At 39.4% G+C, this 21,383-nt stretch overlaps 3 protein-coding genes across 4 annotated transcripts in view; all 3 read left to right on the top strand.

The window, feature by feature from the left end:
- The window catches only part of LOC108247619 (SAP domain containing ribonucleoprotein), a 12,918-nt gene extending 11,490 nt beyond the window's left edge, over positions 1-1,428 (top strand). Inside the window, exons 10-11 of the mRNA XM_017435903.3 lie at positions 535-621; positions 702-1,428. Coding sequence (XP_017291392.1) covers positions 535-621; positions 702-743 — 129 coding nt within the window. The 3' untranslated portion in view covers positions 744-1,428. The remainder of the gene's footprint in view (positions 1-534; positions 622-701) is intronic.
- A 3,194-nt stretch (positions 1,429-4,622) lies between these two features.
- ccnt1 (cyclin T1) lies at positions 4,623-14,189 on the top strand. Of its 2 annotated transcripts, none has more exons than XM_017435928.3 (9): positions 4,623-4,820; positions 5,483-5,564; positions 5,656-5,784; positions 6,488-6,548; positions 6,977-7,039; positions 7,139-7,184; positions 7,362-7,525; positions 10,756-10,826; positions 10,945-14,189. In XM_017435928.3, the coding sequence occupies exons 1-9, from the start codon at positions 4,648-4,650 to the stop codon at positions 12,253-12,255; spliced, it is 2,100 nt and encodes a 699-aa protein (XP_017291417.1). In that variant the 5' UTR covers positions 4,623-4,647; the 3' UTR covers positions 12,256-14,189. The 2 variants fall into 2 exon arrangements, with proteins under 2 accessions (XP_017291417.1, XP_017291416.1); XM_017435927.3 differs by having other exon boundaries at positions 7,130-7,184.
- Positions 14,190-14,476: 287 nt separating this feature from the next.
- Positions 14,477-21,383, top strand: part of kansl2 (KAT8 regulatory NSL complex subunit 2) — a 12,770-nt gene continuing 5,863 nt past the window's right edge. The window contains exons 1-8 of the mRNA XM_017435925.3: positions 14,477-14,593; positions 15,629-15,886; positions 16,017-16,189; positions 16,309-16,423; positions 16,661-16,824; positions 16,911-17,074; positions 18,654-18,750; positions 20,062-20,315. Coding sequence (XP_017291414.1) covers positions 15,636-15,886; positions 16,017-16,189; positions 16,309-16,423; positions 16,661-16,824; positions 16,911-17,074; positions 18,654-18,750; positions 20,062-20,315 — 1,218 coding nt within the window. The 5' untranslated portion in view covers positions 14,477-14,593; positions 15,629-15,635. The remainder of the gene's footprint in view (positions 14,594-15,628; positions 15,887-16,016; positions 16,190-16,308; positions 16,424-16,660; positions 16,825-16,910; positions 17,075-18,653; positions 18,751-20,061; positions 20,316-21,383) is intronic.

Genomic DNA, 21,383 nt, shown 5'->3' with positions numbered 1-21,383 from the left:
CTTTTGGCTTTTAAAGACTATGGTCTTAAACTTTTGATCAGCCGAAAAAAATCATGTTTGAGTGTAAATGCAGTTTGCAGAAAATTCCCCGCTCAAAAGTTCTTGTCTCTTACGCTGATTTTTTCCTTTAACATTGTGAAGCTCTACTTAGAACCTTCTTAAGATCCAATAGTGCAAAATGCAAATTGTTGCAATTTTTTGACTGGTCTTAAGATTGTGATCAGGAGTGTATGTAAAAACGGTGATTGAAGTTTCCAAATAATTTATTTTTACTTTAAGGGTCAGTTCGATTTAGTGGCATTATATAAATATGATTTGGTAGGAGAGATTGTAAAATTGGCTCTTTGAATTGTAAAAGTTTCAGATCCCTGTCCTGGAGGAAAGATAAAGGATTATTCTGTTCTAAAAACCATCAACTTTTAGTTGACAAAACAGAATAAACCACAAGATGGTGCTACAGAGTACCTTATCATTTTAATTGGGTAATAATTACAGAGGTGTAATTAATTCCTAAAGATGGTACCTTTTTTACAGGTGGAGGATGATGAAAAGCTGAAAAAGAGAAAGGAGAGGTTTGGGATCCTAACAGGAGCGCCTTCGGTTGGAGCAGATGACATTGAGGTTTGATGTTTATCTGATAATAACGGTTACGGTTTGAACGCTTCGTATCATCATTCATTCTGTTGTGTTTTTCTCTGCAGGCAAAAAAGGTGAAGCGCGCCGAAAGATTTGGAAAAGTGTAAATGGTGTTTAGGTTTGTTTTTGTGAAGTGTTCTCAAGGCTGTGGAACATTTTCTGATTTCTGAGGAAATAAATTAGCATTGTGGTTCTTGGAAATCAAAAGTACACTTAAATACAAGATAAATGTGAGCGTTTGAATATAGTGAAAGCTTAAGAAATATGCAAACAGGATCTCAAAGAAAGCTACCACAAATTTGTGTTTTATGAAACAACATATTTTTGTTTCCAGGGAGGTCTTCCAACAGGTCGTTGTTTTGTTTCTCTAGAATATTATGGGATAACTTTAAATTTTAGGTAAATTTCGTTTAGGAAAGCTGGCATCTTTCATTTCCAAAACAAATCTTTCACAATGATTTTGTCCTTCTTCCTTGTAAAAAAATTAAAAATAATAATTTTGTACATTATAGGCAATTGATTTATTATGCAATATTCAATATGTTACATTAAACACTAAACATAAACAAGTCCAGACAACAAAAGCATTTTCATGCATTTGAATTCTTTCTAATTCATCTCACACACAACTGTCCTGTGTTCACTGTATTTAATTGTACTTTTGATCCATTACACAGCCTTTTAATAGCTTGTTTTATTTGGGAGTCATTTCCTGTAACACTGCTTCAGGTTATCTGTCCATTTTATAACATTTTGTGAATTAAAATAAATGGTTTACAAATTTTTGGCAAACTGCTTGTTCTTTTTACTACAGTATATCATTTCTTACAGTGAAATAATTAAAACAAAGTTTTGTCAAAATTTGTTCTCATGTCCACGTGAACATAAACCTATTAAAGTTGGTGAGGGTCTTTATAAAATGTAAACGTCTCATCTAATGTGTCTTAATGTTTGTTTTTTTTTGTGCCACCAGTAGGGATTGACTGGTTTGTTGGAGCTTTGGGTTTGTTATCTTGTGTGGGGCTGATTCAGCTGTGATGACCTGACTGCTGTGACTGTTCGTTCACAATACCTCCTGTATTTTAAGGCAAATCACTCAGGTTATTAAGATCAGTCACAAACCTCTTGTTGCAGTCAACATCCATTTATCGATTTTCTTACACTTGTCCAGTTTAGAGGCAGAGGCAACAGATTCAGGACGTCTTTTTTCCCCTGGCAGTACTCTCCAGCTCCTCCTGGGGAATCCAAAGGTGTCTCCAGGCCAGAGAAGATATACCGACAGTGAGTTCTGGGTCTTTCTTGAGATGTTCCCTGTTGGATGTCCCCAGGAGGCTTGAAGCACCTCAGCTAACTTATTTTGATGACGAGGAGCAGTGGGTCTACTCCAAGTTCCTCGCATCTCTAAGCCTGAGACTGACAACTCTATGGAGGAAGCTTGTAGCCGTATGATGATAGCTGAGAGTTAAACCAGGAAATCAAAAGCTTTGCCTTTCAGCTCTGCTCGTTCTTCACAAGGAAAGACCGGAGCAGCACCCTCATGACCTTTGACATGGGCCTGCTCCAGATACTTGAACTTTGCTTGAGACAATGACTCACTCCCAACGCAAGAGGAACGTTTCATCACAAACAAAAGGCCCTGGGAAGTATGGATGTAAAGCAGTGGTCTCCCATCCTGGTCCTAGAGGGCCACTATCCTGCATGTTTTACTTGTTTCTCTGCTCCAACACACCTGATTCTGAGGTTAGACCTTTTCATGTTCTGCAGAAGCCTGTTAATCACCCACTGATTCAAATGAGGTGTGTTGGAACAGAGAAACATGTAAAACATGCAGGATAGTGGCCCTCCAGGACCAGGATTGGAGACCACTGATGTAAATGGTGCTTCAGCACCCCATGATGGATGCCAAAGGATGTGCATGTCCAAATAAATAGGTAAAGAGTTAATGAAAAAAAAAGAATAAAAATAGGTTTCATTAGTGCTGCATATTTATAAATTTTAATTGTAAATCTGATATATAACCAACACTTTTAAATCACACAAAAATAGGTCTATTAACATTAGGTCATATTTACAGTTTTATATATAGATCTAAAATATACAGTGATTTAAAAATATATATATTTGGATTATACAACTTTCACTACGGGTGTGCATTTAACTGTAAACATTTCCATCCATCCATTTTCTTTACCCACTTCCTTCTTTCCAGGTCACAAGGAGCTAGTGTCTATCTCCAGCAGTCACTGTGTGAGAGGCAGGGGACACCCTGGACAGGTCACAAGTTCATTGCAGAGCCACATAGAGACAAACAACAATACACACTCTCCCTCACACCAGGGGCCAATTTAAGAGTTACCCATTAACCTAACATGCATGTTTTTGGTCTGTGGGAGGAAACCGGAGTAAACTCATGTGAGCACAGGGAGAACATGTTTCACCCATTTCATTATCATATATTTTGCATGACCATATTCCTATTCTTGTTTGTCTCTCTGTGTGTCCCTGTGATGGACTTGCAACCTGTCCAGAGTGTCCTCCGCCTGTCACACAGTGACTACTGGAAATAGAGACCAACTCCCCATGACCTGGAAAGAAGTAAGCATGTAAAAAGGACGGGGGGACAAACAGTCTTCATATGGGTGCTACAGATGGTCACAATACCCCCACCCCAACGGAAACATTATTCTTGTACAAATTATCAAACAGTCAATATAAAAAAAAAAAGTTTAAAATAAAGTGAAGGTTGGATGAATTTGATGGGAATCCTGGCTCAAAAGAAGTTTTTAACGTAATGGTTGAATTACAACAACCTTAAAAACCTTGTGGCACGTATCCATTCACTAAATACAAACTAATGAGTTAATCAAGAGAAAACATGACTGTCAGCCTGACTTCAGTGCGCAGAAGAAACTGGGGTTTCTGTTTTTTATTATTAATAAGTAGAATGCAGTTTTAGCTCTGTTAAAGACTTTCTTGTAAGTGATGAAACTGTTTCCAAATGTAGTAAAACCAGTTTTGCATCACCCCCTTCCAAGTTTCTGTCTTAATGCAGTACTGAAAAGCATCAAAGAGAAAGCTTTGTTTGCAAACTGAGTAATTGCTCTGCGAGGAAGAAAACTGAGATTACTGCCTTTGACTGTAATGGTACATGGCTTCAAAGAGAATCCATACATATCATGGGTATCTGCGTCAGACACTGACATTAAAAACAGGAGCTGGTCCAAGTTTTCCCTTCCTGAAACATACAATAGAGGTTTTAATCTAATCCCCAGACAGTTTCACACCAATTAACACCTTCATGCATGTGACCAAAACATCTTGCCAGTGGATCAGGCCAACAAAGACCCTAGCTACCCTGGGAGGGGGGGAAGGGGGCGTGATCACCACCAGGTCTCCTTATCATCTTTTCCCTGTCCAGGTGACACACCAAGTACCTTCTTCCTGTCTTTCTAATCACTGTGGCTGTAGTAGCCCAGTCATCTTTCTTACCACCCAGAGGCTTTAGCAGCTCCTTTTTTAGCTCCTCGCAACATTCTTCCTTATCTTCCATCATTTGGTAGCTAAAAGTATGTAAGAAGTCAATAATAGAGCAAAGATGCTGAAGATTTCCAAGAAAGCAATGAATATGAATGAACTGAAGAGATTTCAATGCATTGTATGAGGAAAGTATTTGTAAATATTCTGAAAAGTATAAAAACTGTGAAGCACCCATCTCCTGAAAGAACTGTTTTGATCTGACTAAAATAGAACAAAGTATGCCAAAGTAGTTAGACTGGAAAAAAAACTCTCAGTCAGAAAAATAAAACGGGGTCATACAAATGGCACAGCTCTCATTAGACCAATGACTTATATGGATATATATAAGTAAGTCATATAAGCCATATAAGTCATTGCATTAGACGCTCTCACCGTGAAGCCCCCTGCCGGCCGCCGGCGGACCTGCACTCCGCTCCTGACGTGACGTGGGTTCCTGTGACGCACAGAAATTTTAAACTCTCGTCCTTCTCAGTGATGGCGGCTTCGTTTCGTTCTCTCCCTACCAGCAGTAACAACAAATGGTACTTCACCCGACAGCAGATCGACAACAGTCCGTCTCGGAGAGCAGGACAGGACCCTGATAAGGAGCTGTCCTACAGACAACAGGCGGCAAACCTGCTGCAGGACATGGGGCAGCGGCTCAATGTGTATCCTTTTATCGCGCTGTGTCGCACCAAGCTAACATTAGCTCCTTGGCTAGCTGCGCTTAGCTTCTCCCGAAGCCGGCTCGACTAGGAGCGCGGCTGGTGCTTGTCGTCGGGGTTGTTTTTCGACGGCTTCTTTTGTCTTTGTGTATCCCCCTCCAGGTAAATGCAGTGGCGGGTGGTTTTAGTCCACGGTGCTTTGATGAAGCTACCTGGCAGCGGCGGAACATCATGCTAACCGGGATGAAGAAGGCCCGGCTGCTCCACGGGCCTTCAGGTCGTTAGCATGAGCTCCGTCTTTAGTGTAAACTTACCGGAATGAAACATTTGGAGCTGAAGCTCATTATTCCTAGAAATGATGTCTCAGTTTTCCAGAGAGCTTATTTTAGAGCAGTTTTTAATTGCAGCCAGGCTCCTGTGTGAGGTTTAAATGGAAAGCTTCTGGGCTGCTTTAGATCGAGCTCGGTTTACAGCTTTTGTTGTTGTTTTATTGAGGTAATTATGATAATATAGTGCTGAGTTTATTGCTGTTTGCCAAATAAGTTTATGTGTAAATGGGTGATTTCCCATGTAGCTGAAATTGAACGATTTATTAATAATGTATTTGATTTGTTTAATGGTACTTTCATGTCTTTCTCCAAATGTCTTTAACTTTTATGTGTCAGATCCCAACTTACCATTAATACTGCTATTGTCTACATGCATCGGTTTTACATGGTCCAGTCATTCACCAGATTTCACAGAAATGTAAGTGTGTTTGCACTGTTTTTTGCCTTCTCTCATGCAACTGGATGCATTTACATCCATGGGCTTTAAGTTGTTTTTCGTCTCTCTCCAGGTTATCGCTCCTGCCGCTCTCTTCCTCGCTGCAAAGGTCGAGGAGCAGCCCCGAAAGCTGGAACATGTCATCAAGGTGGCCCATGCCTGTCTCAACCCTCAGGAACCGTCTCCGGATGTGCGCAGCGATGTAAGTGTTGGGATGCGGTGAAGCTTCCCAGCAAATTTGCAATAATTTGTGAAGGTTTTTTTTCCCCAACCAAAGCTGTAAACTTCATAGCATTTCTTTGAAGTTAGATTCAATGGCGAGTCTTCTCAAAGTGTTGTTCATGCTGCTTTATGTTTGTGACACTTATAAAACACTTTTTTTTTTCTAAGTATGAAGTATATTTGTAACTTTAATGCTGACATTTTTTATTTAAGTTTGTTGTTTTTTTTTCACATGGTGGAACAGTTTGAGTTTTTTTCTTCCTTTTGTCACGTTGCATGTAATCTGGGAGCATGAGACTGGGTGTTTTGTTTAAAAATACAGCTCTTTTAGATGTTGAGGTGGCTTGATGCATGGGTTGAGAGAGCAAAAGACAATCATGTCTTTTCATGTAGGTTGAAGTTGTGCAGGTATTGTGATGTCTAGGAGTTGTACAACAAGAGTGCTTCCTCTACGTTTTGTGGTTTTAATAATTCAGTCACTTATCTGTGGGGCTTTTCAGCGGTACAAGGGTAACAAAACCCAGCATCATTTGTTGGTGTACTCCAAACTTCACATTCACCTAAGAAAGCTTTTCAGATTGGTGGTCAGAGATTTTCAAAACCACAAAGTGTTTTCAGTATCTCTTGTTTGACAACGATTAGAGGCCTCCCAGTGAGTAACGTGCCTGTCCTCTCAACCTCAGGCTTACCTGCAACAAGCCCAAGACCTGGTCATTCTTGAGAGCATAATTCTCCAGACCCTGGGTAAGTTTAGGAGGAACCGGGTCCCTGTATTTTGCTCCAGAGATGCGTAACTGTAAAAGCTAACCTGTTCGACTTTTGTTCACAGAAACTCTAAATGTGTTTAGCAGCATTGGAAAATGACATTCTGCATACTTAAAGCACCTTCTAACTGTTACCTGACTTATTTCAGCTCTTTTTTAATTTAATTTTGATTATGCTCCTAACTCTTCATGTGTCTGTGTTGCGTGGAAAAATTACAGTCTGTTTTTCTGACTTTCCACTTTAAATTTGGAATAATGATATCGATTTTCTGGTTTTCAGGAGGTTTACGTTACGTTTTCAATGGAAGCTGGATTTAATGAAGCCTACATGATTCATATTGAACATAAAAATTTAGAGTTTTGCATTCAGTTTACTAAACTGATTTTTTTCCTCTTTTTTTATTTCAGCTTTTGAAATCACCATTGATCATCCTCACACTCATGTTGTCAAGTGCACTCAGCTCGTGAGAGGTGAGCATCTTAATTGATCTTTGGAGTTTTGTTTTCACACAAACTTGTTTTTTTGCAGGTTTTAATTTTATGTCAATTTTCTCTGTTCTGTTATTCCAGCCAGTAAAGATCTGGCCCAAACATCATACTTTATGGCAACCAACAGGTATAGTCATAGTTTTCTGTCAGACAAACTGTTGTATTCTTTACACGAGTGCTGGACCCTTAGTTTTTTTATTTTATTTGACACATTCCCAAACTTTGAATCCACTAAAAGTCTCTTTCTTGTTGTTTGTTCTCTCCCTACTGGTTGTTTCTTCCTCGGACGTATCCTGCCACACAGTCTGCACCTGACCACGTTCTGCCTTCAGTATAGCCCACCTGTCGTGGCCTGTGTGTGTATCCATCTCGCCTGCAAATGGTCCAACTGGGAAATCCCTGTGTCTACAGATGGAAAACACTGGTGGGAGTACGTCGATCCCACGGTTACCCTCGAGCTGCTAGATGGTATGTCCTTTAAAATAAGGCTGCTCTTTTTAAGTAGAATTTAAACAAACTTTCAAGGTTAAGTACAAAATAAAGATTTACAGTGCCCACTTCTGCTTGTTTGAAACTAAAATAAAATGAAGCATTTATTAGTTTTGCATTTAAAAATATAAACCACCTGGATAATGAGCCCAGGGGTGCATGCGTGCACATTAATACAGACAGGTGTTGTGTTGAGAGGTTCCCAGCCACCAGAGTGAAAACACCCCTGTTAAAATGTACAAGGTTTGACATGAGAACAAAAACAATGTCATGAGGTAACAAGGCAATTGTATGTATTTGAGAAATGTGTGATCTTTTCCTACTGAATACTGGGAAAAAATTAAATGGTGTTAACTAATCATTAGGGTGTCTCCATTGCTTCACGGGACATAAAGAGATTTTTTTTATTAACCATTTTACTTAAAATGCCATTTCTTAAAACAACAGAAGTTAAAGGGGAAACAGAGGAACGCTGGTGTGGCAACAGACTTTAATAAGGAAATAAATCTTGATTCAAAACCGGTCCTGCACAGCGATATTCAATTAAACATGAGCCCAGGTTGTAGTCTAAGTATTTCCTCAAATACTAAGTGGAAAAAATAGCAGATTACCTTTGTAACTTTTTACAGTGCATTTAGCAGCTTAAAAAAGGTTTGCTTTTTCTGCCAGCTCATCAGAAACCAGTTCAAAGAATTTTGCTAAATTTGAGGCCTTAAATGGCATTATAAAGCATTAAATCTGGATCTCAGTGACATTAAAAGTTTTTCATTAGTTCTCAAAAAAATAAGAGGAGTGATTTTTGGACTTGCTCATCTTCGGTTATGAATTATTGCCATAATGTACATTATCGTAACATGGAAGATGAGAAATTTAAGACATGGCTGCAGCATGACGATGGTCAGGTGGTGAAGGATTTTGCAGTGTTGAAAAAAAAAAAAAAATACAAATTTGGGGCAATGGGCTTCAATGAAGCTGGGACTTGGACACCTTCTAGCTGCTTGGCTGTGATTTGGGTCGAAGCCAACCCACCCTGATACACCTTTGTGTAGTTATTGCCCCTTTTACACGGGCTCTAAAGGTCCCGGCTCCACTCTACTCAGCTTGCTTTGCGTGCATTTCCACTGGCATTTTTTTCGAGGTCGGCCCTGCTTCTTTGGTCCCTGCTTTGGAGTAGGGCCAGCCGGGTCGGCCCTGCTTTGTGGGTGGGACAAGCTTAGCTCCTGTTCACTCATTGGTCGTGGGTGTGACCAGATGCAAGCACAAAGAGCGAACGGTAGGAATATAAACAACAGCGTTAGCTTACCCTGCAACGTTTATGTTGTCTGTCCCCCAGCTGAAGGCGCTGTAAAGCCTGAAATCTCCGGCGGATAACAGCTGTCCTACTCCGCACAACAACCGTGGCATCCAGAGCATTTCTTTTACTGCGCCTCTCTTCCTGAAGCCTCAGGAGAATCCCCATAAGTTTTAAAACAGCAACAACACAGGGCCAACATTGTTCATAGCGCTTCCGTTGTTTACACAACGCCAAGTTTCGGTCGACCTGGTCCACATGAAAGGTAACCAGCTTTGCTGCTCAGTAATGTGATATAGTGATATGACCACTCAGTCATGGGATTAAACAACAAAAAAACAGGTTAATTACTGAGGGAAGACTGATGATGACACACAATAACTTTCTATTTAGTTTAAAAATGTAGTTAATCATGATGACAATCTTTAAACTGAGTCAATACATCATGTTTTGAAACACATTTATTGTTAGTGCTCGATGCCAACACAGTTGAGCTCTGCTCCACGACCCGTGTTGTCGGAGGGGAAATGTTGATGAATCGTACCAGCGGCTGAGAAAGATCATATTTTCAGGAAAATTATCGTACACACTTAATTTACATTTTTCAAGTGGCTCAGAATTATTTCCTTCGATTCACATTATTGTAGCAGCATATTTTAGCATATAGTGTCTTTACCTTTAAATAATCTATCAAAACGTTGGAAAAAAATCTCCTGCAGAACGACTCCTACACTGAAGTGAGCAGGATCAGCCACTGTAACCAGCTGCTGTTGAAGCATCACATATCAGGGTCCTGCCTTATAAATATTTTCAAATGCACTTTATATTCTAGGAATTAACATTAACCAACCCACCTAAACCACTACTGAATGCCTCTAATAATGAAGAAAAAAACCTGCCACAGAAACCGCTTTACACATTTATTAGAATCACAATTCAGTGATATTTTTGCACACAATTATTAAGTACAAACAGCAACACCAGCTATTGAAACAGGTAATTAATCATAAAATTTAAATGTAAAATAGGTCAAATATTGCAGTTCCCAAATCAGTGGACTGCAGTAAATGTTTAAAACAACAAATAAATGAAATGAAAGTGCTAAATGTTGTCATCATTGTAAACACCCATACATGTCTACATTTGTTCTCTGCTTTTGACCCATCACATGTGAGAGACAAACAGGTGGAGCAGCAGGCAGCTGTTTAAGAACTCTGGGGATTAGGTGCCTTGCTCAAGGACACCGCAACATTTGAGCATGGCAGGAATCAAACCTGTGACTTTCTGGACTCAGGGTGGCTTCCTTAAACAAAGTTTCTTTTTTCAATGCTTGGGATTTAATGGGACAAAGTTATCGTTGAATAATGATACTTATTGTATGTCTGGCAGCGCTGTCCACGCCTCTTTTGGTTCTGTGGCACTCGCTTCAGTCAGAAATGTAAGGGAAAGCCTGTCAACTAAGATGCATGGTTTTATCTTCTGTAACACAAAACGAAGGAAAATTGTGTGCTAGTTTATGCATTCACCATTGATTGCATAAAAGTGTAATTTAAGAAAACTTGTGCAATTTATGCATTCACCATTGATGACAATAAAAACATTAAATGGCATTATATTGGCTTTAAAAAGCTTTAAATTTGATTGGCTGATTTCTGCAGAAACCCTGTTGCCCCTAACATTGGTTGAAGCTGAAAAGAGGTTATTTAAATTAAAATGTTCATTTAAAAGGTAAACTCAAAACAAATATTGCCAAGAACAAATTACCATGGTTTACATCACTGATTATGACTGTTTACTGTGAATCACCTCAAAAAGAAATTGGTGTTTGTCATATATAACTTTAAAATGAATCTTATAAAAAGATGAATCATAATCTTGTCTGTTTTGAGTTAATTTTGAACTTTTAAAATGTTTGCAGAGCTCACTCACGAGTTCCTTCAAATCCTGGAGAAAACACCCAGTCGACTGAAACGAATTCGCAACTGGAAGGTAAAAGTTTTATTCGTGCTTCTTTATTTTTTTCCCACTTGTTAGATTCAACCACGTTTTTGTGGATGTTTTTACAGACTACATTTAACTTTTGACTCCCTGGTTTTGTGGCTTCTAGGCTGGAGGTCAGACACCAAAAGTCAAGCCAAAGGTTCAAGAAGAGGGCGATCAGAGGGACACCATGATCAACATGATCTCTATGGCCTCATCAGAGAGTACTGTGGCTGGCCTGATGAGCCTCTCAGCTCCACCATCTACCTCCTCTTCCTCGTCCATGGGTGACAAGGACAGGGGAGCATCTGGTGGTGCTCAGACCTGGAGTGGAAAAGGTCAGCCTGGAACTGAGCAGCAACAGCAGCAGCCCAATCACGAGGTCCACGCCCCAGCCCCAGCCAAGGTGTCGCTGAGTGAGTATCGTGCGAAGAATGCTGATGTCCTGGCAGCCCAAAAGAGGAAGCTGGAGAACATGGAGGCCAGCGTAAAGAGAGAATATGCCAATGCAGCCCAGGCTCTCATTGGCCAGCAGCAGAGGAAGGAAAAGCAGCAGCATCATCACCAGCAGTCCAGCTCCTCTTCCTCCACTGACATGTCCAACCCCTCACCTATTATTCTTAAAATTCCCTTAGAAAAGGAGAAGTATGACCGGACTCTGAAAATGCGTTTTCCAGTAGCTGTGGGTGGCAGCGGTAGCGGGCACAGAGACTCTGCCCGGGGTCAGGATCCGGACATCAAAGTAAGAATACGAGTGCCTGAGAAGCAAAAGGGGAGTTCGGGAGAGGAGGGCAAGAGCAGAGACAAACACAGGGACAGGGCTAACCATCACCACCACCACCACCACTATGATCACCATCACCACCATTCGTCCTCCAGCGGTGCTTCTCTTTCCTCCTCTTCACACAAACATTCGTCTAGCTCTAGTGGGGCACTAGGAAGCAGCAGAAAAGCCCCGAGCGACTCCTCTAGATCGAGCTCCTCCTCCTCCTCCTCATCCAGAAAGAGGACACACTCCCAAGATCCCATAGCGGGCTCCCACCCAGCCCCTAAAGTCAGCAAGACCTCTAGGAATCCCTACCAGTTATCGTCCCTGTCTTCCTCCTCTGGGCAAACTGTGGGTCACGGTCCTGATCTTCTGCCTTCTCTGGGCCTGCCCCACAACCAAGGGACCTATTCACACTCGAAAAGTGACAAGACGGACACTAACGGGCACAGCTCAGCGGGGGGAGGCCAGTCAAACGAGTACCAGGATACTTTTGAAATGCTAAACTCATTACTGAGCGCGCAAGGGGTCCAGCCGTCCCAGCCGTCCATGTTTGAATACAGATCTCAGTTTGGGGACTACCGGTACGCTGCTGGCTCCAGAGGGAACAACTCCAGACCCCCACCTCTACCTTCAGAACCACCGCCCCCTCTTCCACCATTACCCAAATAAGCTTCTGGTCAGGACCCGATATTGTATGTTGTACTTGAAATCCCAAACATTCATTTTGTTACATAAAACATTGTATAATATTTCTTTTTTATTCTTATTAAGCTCACCCTACGTTTTTATAGGTTGAAGGGTGACAGTGGAGAAATGTACTGGGGCGATTTGATTTTTCTTTTTAGATTTTACCTGTGGGGCAATAATGAGATTTGTAAGCCTTTTAAAATGTGAGATACAAAAGGCTTTAAAAAAAGTGTAGATATTTTTATTTTTTCCTGTTCAATTCCAATGAAATGTGACAATGGGGGTTCATTTAGAAAGGGATTATGTTGAAGTCCTAAAGAAATCTAAACTGCCATCTGATACCTTTTTTAGGTTCGTTTATCAAATGTTTTTGTAATGATTTTATAGTATGTTATTTATTGACTGAGTGGTTTTAAAAATAACCTAGTCTACCTTTTTAAGGTTCATTTCTGCTCTGAATAGGCAGAGGGAAATGTTTTCATCAAGACTGTACAGGCTAGTTTGAGAGTGCATGTCTCCAAAGCCATCTTTTTGTTACTTTGTTTAAAAAAATGTTTTATTCACTGCATTGTTTGGTTAACATGTACGAAGATTGTATTTTAAAATGTTAAAAGCAAAACTATTTTTTACTTTTTGTTATTGAAAATTACAAAAACAAAAAAAAGAAATGTAAAGTAAGCGAGCTTGTACGTTTCTCTTTGGACTCTGAGTGTTGCAGTCATTGTTTTAAATGGTTGTAAAGTATTCATGTTCTGTTCTTTGGTAAATACACTAGCTTCATGCAGCGAACATGCAAATGTTCAACATATCTACCCGATGTGGTCATTATGAAGGACTTAAGAGCAAAAAGGAAAAATACATTTAGGAAAAAATTTAGTTTTTTTTTTCTTTCTTTTCTTTTGATATGTCACTCTTGAGGTGATCAGAGCAAATGTAACAAAACTGCATTTATGAAATTGATTTATTTTAAGCAGTGTGGGCCTTGAGTGCTCGCTCGTTGTGAGCCAAACAAATTCGTATTATGACTTTTAGGCACCCAATAAAGCTCAGTATGCAAAGGAATAATACAGTATCAACAATGAAACACCTTTATGTGATTTTTTTTTTTTTTTTTTTTTTTTTTTTTTTGGGGTGGGGGGCATGTTTTAAATGTGTAAGCCCTTTATATACCACTGCTCCAATTTAATCATGTTATAGTTCTCTTTTAGTTTCATACTTTCAAAAAATATTGTTGGGTATTAATCTTCAGATTGTTTATAATCCATGCACAGACCATCAATTCTTGCAAAAACCATTGCATGTGTTTTATAATCGAGATGCTAGATAGCATGCAAGCTATCAATGGGTTGTTACAAAATCCTCAGCATGAATTTGCATAATTAAGTTTTATGCTTAAGAAAAATAGAATAGGTTGTGTTTGCAAGAGTTGGGTATCACCTGTACATTTCATTCATGTTAAGCTTTATATGGGTTTGATTGTGTAATTACTGTTCCTCACCTGCTATTCCTTCAGTTTATTTTCACATAAAATAGTTTTAGACAGTTTACAGTAATGCAGTAGAAGAAATCAGCCATACAATTGCATTTTTATTTCCTTGATAAATGGAAAATGTGCTGGAAAAGGAGTTTTTTGCTCAGGCAACAGAGTTGTTCAACTTTTGGTTGTAACAGGGAAATGGTTGAATGCACTGAATATTTATCTTTGTAGGTTTGCCTACAATGAAATTGACAAAGTGTTAAAATGTATACTGGTTAAAATCTTTAGAGTAGAGTTCAAATATTGTCCATTTTTAAAACACAATTTAACTTGGCTTGGGCAAAAAAATTAAGTTAAAGTATTAATGTTCTTTGAAGAAATTATGAAAATTTTTACAGTAAGACTGTGTATAAGAAAACAACAGAAGACACTCATGCAACCTAACAATGCAAAAATCACATTTACAATAGCCTAAGTTTCATGTTTCTTCTTGTCTTGGTGTTTTTATTGACACTCAGGTCTGGATTTTTTTTTTTTTTTTTCATTTAATAAGTTATATGTGAACACTGTACTTTTTGATATAATGTGGTTGCCTAATTCTGAAAGTCAATAAATATTTTAAATAAATTGCTTTGTGATTTTATTTTTTAAACGCTGCCATTTGGAGACCCCTCAAATTTCCTGACTTCACTTTGAATGGCAGCTGAACTAGCCAATGAGCTTCCTTCAAGTGTACCGCTCTCGCCAATAGGAGCGTTGTTCGGGCGGGGCCAGTAGGCAATGCAAGGTACTTGCTGTATTGTACTTCAGAAGGCATCGCTTGATAGGACGAGTCAAGAGAAGGTAAGCGGGTTTTTCGCGCATTAACGTGGATATTTCTACATTCTAGTTTCAAAGTACTCATATGATATCAAGCTAGACGTCCACCTATTGCTACCGATCACTAGAGGTTACATTTTCTTTTATATTGTTAAACTTAGCGCTTAGCAAATGTAGCAACAGCCAAACGAAGATGGCGACTCGTTAACTGAAGGAGTCGGAGTGACGCAGTGAGGAGAGGCGGGTTAAGGCTTGTTGTAGCGCGAGGTTGGAGGTATTCAAGACAGATATCTCTTCTCCGTTTATAGAAGCTTTACTTTGTTATCATTGTGACAGACCACGTGTTTTTTTCCTTCTGTGTGCCCAGTATCTGAAAATGTGAAGTGTGTAAAGTGTTGATAATCTACCGGACCTAACGCCTATTTCAGCCAACTGTTGTAAACACGATGCTTCAATACTAGGTCCACCTTAATATACTCACAGTTATCAGTAAGAGATAAATAAGTGGCGTGTATTTGTTAAACACACATCCTTAGTTGTCTCTAGGAGTGTTTTATCATATTTAGTGTCTGCCCTATACCTGTCCCAAACCCTAGGTTTTTAGTCGAGTGACATAAAAGATAAAAAAGTACACATTTTGCAGTTTTAAAGATTAACATAAGAGAAGATATAGTGTTTTTGCCAGTTGTGATCATAAATAAGGCAGTGTGTTGATATATAAATAAAAGGTTTGTTACATCAAGATGAATTCAGTGCATAGAGAAACAATACTTTTTCATCCATCTTCTTCTTTTTGTTTTTGTTTTGGCTCTTAAGGGGTCTCCACAGCGAGTCACCCACCTCCATCTAACTCTGTCTTCTGTGTCCTCTGTCCTCACTCCATCTACCTCCATGTCCTCTCTAACGGCATCCATGTCTCCTCTTTGTCTCTTTAGCTGTTCCAAGTACTTACTGTTGCTCTAAACCTTCATACCTGTAACATAAGTCTCTAGAACTGTACCTTTTTTCATAAAAAGTAAATTCAAAACAATGTGTTGTTATTGTTATTTATTATTATAGGTTTGAAATGAACAGAATACGAATACATGTCCTGCCCTCAAGTCGTAACCGGGTGACTCAGACCTCTCGACCTCAGGAGCCCCAGTCCTGCTCCTTCACTCTGCGGCCATGTTCTCAGCCCCGTCTGGAAGGCCTGGAGTTCTGCATTAAACACATTCTGGAGGACAAGAACGCTCCCTACAAGCAGTGCAGCTATGTTTCTGTCAAGAATGGCAAGCGCTGCCCCAATGCTGCTCCAAAGGCGGAGAGAAAAGATGGGTAGGCAGACAGTCATGTCTTCATCAGCTTTTAACAGAATCAAATTCCTTATTAATTAAACCCTAGCTTTGTCTAACGTGCCTCTATTTGGAAATGTCATCTCACCAAAATCCCAACTTTTGTTTTTCAGAGTGACATTTTGTGCAGAGCATGCTCGCAAGAATGCCATGGCTTTGCAAGCTCAGATGAGAAAGGCATCTTCCGGTCCGTCTCCAGAGGCTTTGATATCTCAGCTAAGCTGCCACAACCGAGCAGAGACTCATAATCTAGATGGAGGACGCTCTGAAACCAGCCGCATTCTAGGTAAAAGGCCTTGATTTGACTTGGAAGAACTTCACTGAATTTAGTCTAATATAGACTGATAAATCATTTAGATGCATCATATAATATATTACATGATTAAACCCCCCACCCTGTGGCAGATGAAGAAAGTCTAAGTGAGGAGGAGCAGGGACCTTTGGTCCTGGACCAGACCTGGAGAGGAGATCCTGACAGCGAGGCTGACAGTGTTGATAGTGATCATGAAGATCCACTGAAGTAAGCAAAATTATTCAACCTGCAACAGTCAGGGTTTACACATTCGTCCTTTTATTTGCATTGCTTTATCAACAAACAACTCACTGTTCTTGTATTTTGTCTGCATTTGTGAGAAATTTCATATCTAAAGTATCTAACTATAAAATCAGAATCATATTAGGACAGAAAGCATCAGCCTAGCTTGTACTCTGTAAACCTGCAGTGATATTTTTTTGTTTTACTTCTGTATATTTGCAGACACGCAGGAGTTTACACAGCCGAGGAAGTGGCATTGATTACTCGAGAAAAGCTCATTAGATTGCAGTCTCTTTACATTGACCAGTTCAAACGCCTGCAGCACCTGCTCAAGGAGAAAAAGCGCAGATACCTTCACAATCGTAAAATGGAACATGAGACTTTAGGTAAATATACAAATAATTGTTGATTTGTTTTGTTGAAAGCAGCTCCATCTTGTTGATCTTTGTTCATCTTCATTTGTTTATGACAGGAAGCAGTCTGCTGACAGGGCTTGAAGGTCTTTCCATGAAGGAGAGGGAGAATCTGAAGAAGCTCAAAGCTCTGCGTCGATATCGTCGCCGATATGGGGTAGAAGCCCTTCTGCATCGACAGCTCAGAGAGAGGAGGCAGGCTGTGACAGAAGGAGCCCCTCAGGTGTGAACACACTCAGGAGGGGAGCTATCTGTATTAAACTGAATGGAAAATGTCAATTTAAAAAGGCAAAAAAATTATCTCACTACTTCTCCTGTATTGCAGCTACAGAACAATTTTCACCTTCTAAAAAAACACTCACTAACAGAAAGTGAAGCTCCCAGAAGAAGTTGTTCAGATTGGATGTAATTTGGCTCATGTGCAGATCAGTGAGAACCGTGTTCATTCTTTAATTTGGGAAGATCTGGCATGTCCAGAGTGGGAGCCATAGGGGACATGTGGTGGCATCATGATTAGTGTTATCAGGCAGTAGCACACCACAAAAAAGATGGCTCTTTGAGCTCCCAGACAGCTCCTCACAAGTAGTGCTAGTTGAAGAATTGTTTGAGATTGGAAAGAGCCAGCTCTTATTGATGAACTGAACCCAATAATCCAGATCCCAAGATTCCCATCACGACTGTAGATCCGTCAGACAACATTACCAGCACTTGACAGAGTTTGACAGGGATCACATTGGGTGTTTGCATGAGGCTGTGGTCTTATTGTGCGATTCTTCAGCATGTTGGACCTACAGACGTCACAGTGCCACGATGCTGGAACTGATATGACTTTTTTTTTATGTTCAGTTGTGCATACTATAAAGTATGATAAATGATTCTTGCTAAAATGAATTATTTTTTTTAGTGTAAATTAAGTGTTGCACCAAAGTTAAAAATGTAATGTTTAGACTGCTTAATCAAAAATAATAGTTTTAAACTTTTTGATATCAAAATGCCAGTTCAGTCATGTACAGTCCAGCTTTTTGGCACTAGCTGTATAAACTTTTTCTCTGTAAAGAGATGCAGAGCTCAGAGAAGGTTGTTTTCTCACTTGTTAAACAGAATCCTGTCATTGTCCTGATAATGACAGGGATCAGCTTTTTAAAAAACTTAAATACATCGAACCGGGATATCAAAAAAAAAAAAATTGGCAATTTTTAAAATATATGTTTTTTTCCTCACTAATCACTACTTTAATATGGAATACTACAACAGTTTTTGAACCTTTAGAAGATTTGACTTTTTATTAAACACCTCTTGTTTGATGTCTACATTTGTATAGTATTAGTTGTTTGTGTCCCTATTGTTCTTTTTTTCTGTAGTAAGCTGAGGTAGATCTTACTTATGGTGTTTAAATTGTGTTTCAGGTTTTTGAATGTTGCAGGATATAGTTTTAAAATGGTTAGAAACTATACTTGGATTGCTAACAGCCCTAATTTGTGGCACTGATATTTTTCCTTGGACCATTTTAGTGGGGGTTTCTTTGTTTTGTTTTTTATCTCCGCCAAGGAGGTTATGTTTTCATGTCTGTCTGTTAGCAAGATTACATAAAAACTAATAATAATGAACAGAGCTGGATAAAAATTTTGGAAAATGTTGGGGTTGTTGGTGATTCACATCATGATCCAGATCACACTATTTATTTTTATTGATGCTATGCTCTTGGCAGAGGTTTGTGCTCTCTGAGTGTTTCTTGTTGCAATGTTTTTGCCCTGGTTCTGTCATGACATTTTCTGACCTTTTTATCATCTCTTCTGTTACAGCTTCACTCAAGAACAGTGAATGAAAAGTGCATTGCTTTTGTGGAGGGAACCAGGTGTAACAATCCCTGCCTGCCGCTGGCCCAACACTGTGTCTCACGTATCCTTAATCACGGTTGACATTCAGTTTTTCTATTTAGTTTAATCTGTTTTCAAACATGTAGTCCCAGATGAGTTGATTAAACCTGAATATCAGCACCTTTTAGGTTTACTTTTAGCCCCTGCTAGTTTCAACTCTGTCTTTTCCCTCAGCCTTGGCTCCTGATCAAAAGCCTCAGCTTGTAGTAGCTGTGAGTTTTTAAGTGAGCCTAAAATAAACTCCTTCCTGTGGTCTGTTGATTTGTTTCCCAACACCTAAAAATGGACTAATCAATTCATTTGGAAGGAACATTTTTATATTGACAACCTTATATCTACATCCTAAATAATTTTTAAGACATGTTATATTTTATTTGCTGGATTTACATTTAAAGTTTTACAAAATAAACCCAAAGTAGTGAATTGTAAATATCTGTGTATTGTTTGGTGTTCAGACAAAAACCCAGGCACCACGCAGGCATAACAGTAATTACAAGTTGTTTTTGTTAATAGGTTATAGTAATAATTGTTTACTGCGTGGTGGGGAAAAACAGTCACCACCTAAAGTTAACCAAAGGTAAAACACCTGTGATTGTTTCAGCTGGCAGTATATTTGACTTTACCAACATCAATACAGGAACTTGCTGAGAAACTGAAAATCTTAGTAGAAATACAGTAAGAGTTGTGACATTGCATAAGCAAATATGTTCTATAATGAAAGTTAAGAGGTGGTTCAACAAAATAATGAGCAGGCTATTCTTGTACATGCAGCCAGGCTCACTTGAATAATATTAAAGCTCAAGGCTTTTGTTTTTCACAAAACACTTTTGAGCCTGACGCCTTCTTCCATCTCCGTGTCATTTATTTATCTACCATGCTGACAGTGAAATCTGTTAAGTATCTGAGCCACCATTCAGGTAGTCACAGAGTCAAAATGGTTGATGTGTTAAAGGGTAATTCAGCATTGTGGCTCAAAGGTGCAACAGTGATCCATGACACTCTGAGACCTCCTGGCAGAGGGATACAGAACAGGAGAAATCCAACACATTTTATTCCTAGAAACTCAGCAGCATGGCTTCAGTTTTACAGAGTTACACTCTCCATTCCCTATGGTCATCATCTTAGCATACATCACCAGGGGATGTAGCCGAGTCGTTGGTAATTAATAAACAACCAGAATCAAAGGCTCTTTTTCACAGCCATATCACAGAACTGTTTTGTAAAAACACCCATCATCTTTAAGAGGCAGTATTTGGAGTTTTAAAATGAATTTTGCGTTCTCCTCTGTAACATTTGTTTCTGTATATTTCCTCCTTCACAACATCATATTTAGACATCTACCAGGACAGCAATCAGGTGCTTTTTAAAATTTGTCCAGGGCTTAAAGACGTTCCATGTGACCGTATTGTCCACATGGGTCAGTCTGACGATCCTCGCTGCCCACTTCACCTCACCCTGCCTCCGCTCATGTACCAGCCTGAGCAGGAACCTCCCCCACAGGAACAGTTCACACCTACAAGCAAAGACATGTACTTGAGCGCAGCAGAGCTGCAGCCCACAGAGAGCCTGCCCCTGGAGTTCAGTGATGTAAGTTCAAACGATTGGCCCCCCATAAATATACACTATAATGCATTGGTTGTTCCACTCACTTAGGACTTCCACTGACAAATACTTTTAGATTGAAACTCCATTAAATTATTGTTTTATTCTAAACAACTAATTATACTCCAAAATTCAAAATCAACACCTATTAATTTAGTTCATTTTATTTTTTTGGCATTTATTGTACACCACAAAATAAAATGCAAACAAAATCTTGGAAATTAAAGTACAAAATATATGTTTAAAAAAAAGGCAACTCCATCATGATAAAAATCAAGTTCTTATTTGTGTATTTGAAAATAAAGAAGCCTTAATATTCAGTACTGTATTTTAAGCACTATAGGGCGCGCTGGATTATAAGACGCACTGTCAATGAATGGTCCATTTTCGAACTTTTGTCATATATAAGGTGCACATTAAGCATTAAGCGAAACAAAACAGCCCCATCTTTTCGGAGAATACTGCACCGAAGTAAGCATCAAGTACGAACGCCCGTACCACGTGGTCCGTGCACCCTGCGCAGAGCCCTGCGCAACTATAACTGAGCCTTAATGCTGCAAGCAATGCGGCTTTGTAGTTTATCAAAGTCGTACTACAACATTACGACTTCTTACATGTATAAGGCGCACTGTAGTTTTCGGAGAAAATTGAAGGCTTTTAACTGCTTAAAATGCAGTAAATGGTGGTGAAAGAACATTGCCAAATGTTCTTTTAACTTGTATGAATTGTAGGTATTAGGGCTGCAACAACGAATCGATAAAATCGATAAAATTCGATAATTAAAAGCGTTGGCAACAAAATTCATTATCGATATGTGTCGGGTAATTTATGCGTCACTAACGTTGTCGCGGAAACGGTGACGTCACCCGCAGCGCGTTTGCTGAACAAACTCCGTCCCAAATATAAGTCATTGCTCCGTCCGCTCCGTAAAAACAAACAAAAAAAAAAAACTCCGTCCGCTCCGTATGATGATGAAGAAGCTATGGCTCCTCTTCCTCACTGCAAACTTTCTTTCTGCTACTCCATTACTGTTTTGGGGGGCATGTTTTACTC

The sequence above is a fragment of the Kryptolebias marmoratus genome, linkage group LG8 (genome assembly GCF_001649575.2).
Source record: "Kryptolebias marmoratus isolate JLee-2015 linkage group LG8, ASM164957v2, whole genome shotgun sequence".
Lineage (NCBI taxonomy): Eukaryota > Metazoa > Chordata > Actinopteri > Cyprinodontiformes > Rivulidae > Kryptolebias > Kryptolebias marmoratus.
This window is presented reverse-complemented; position numbering and strand designations above follow the sequence as displayed.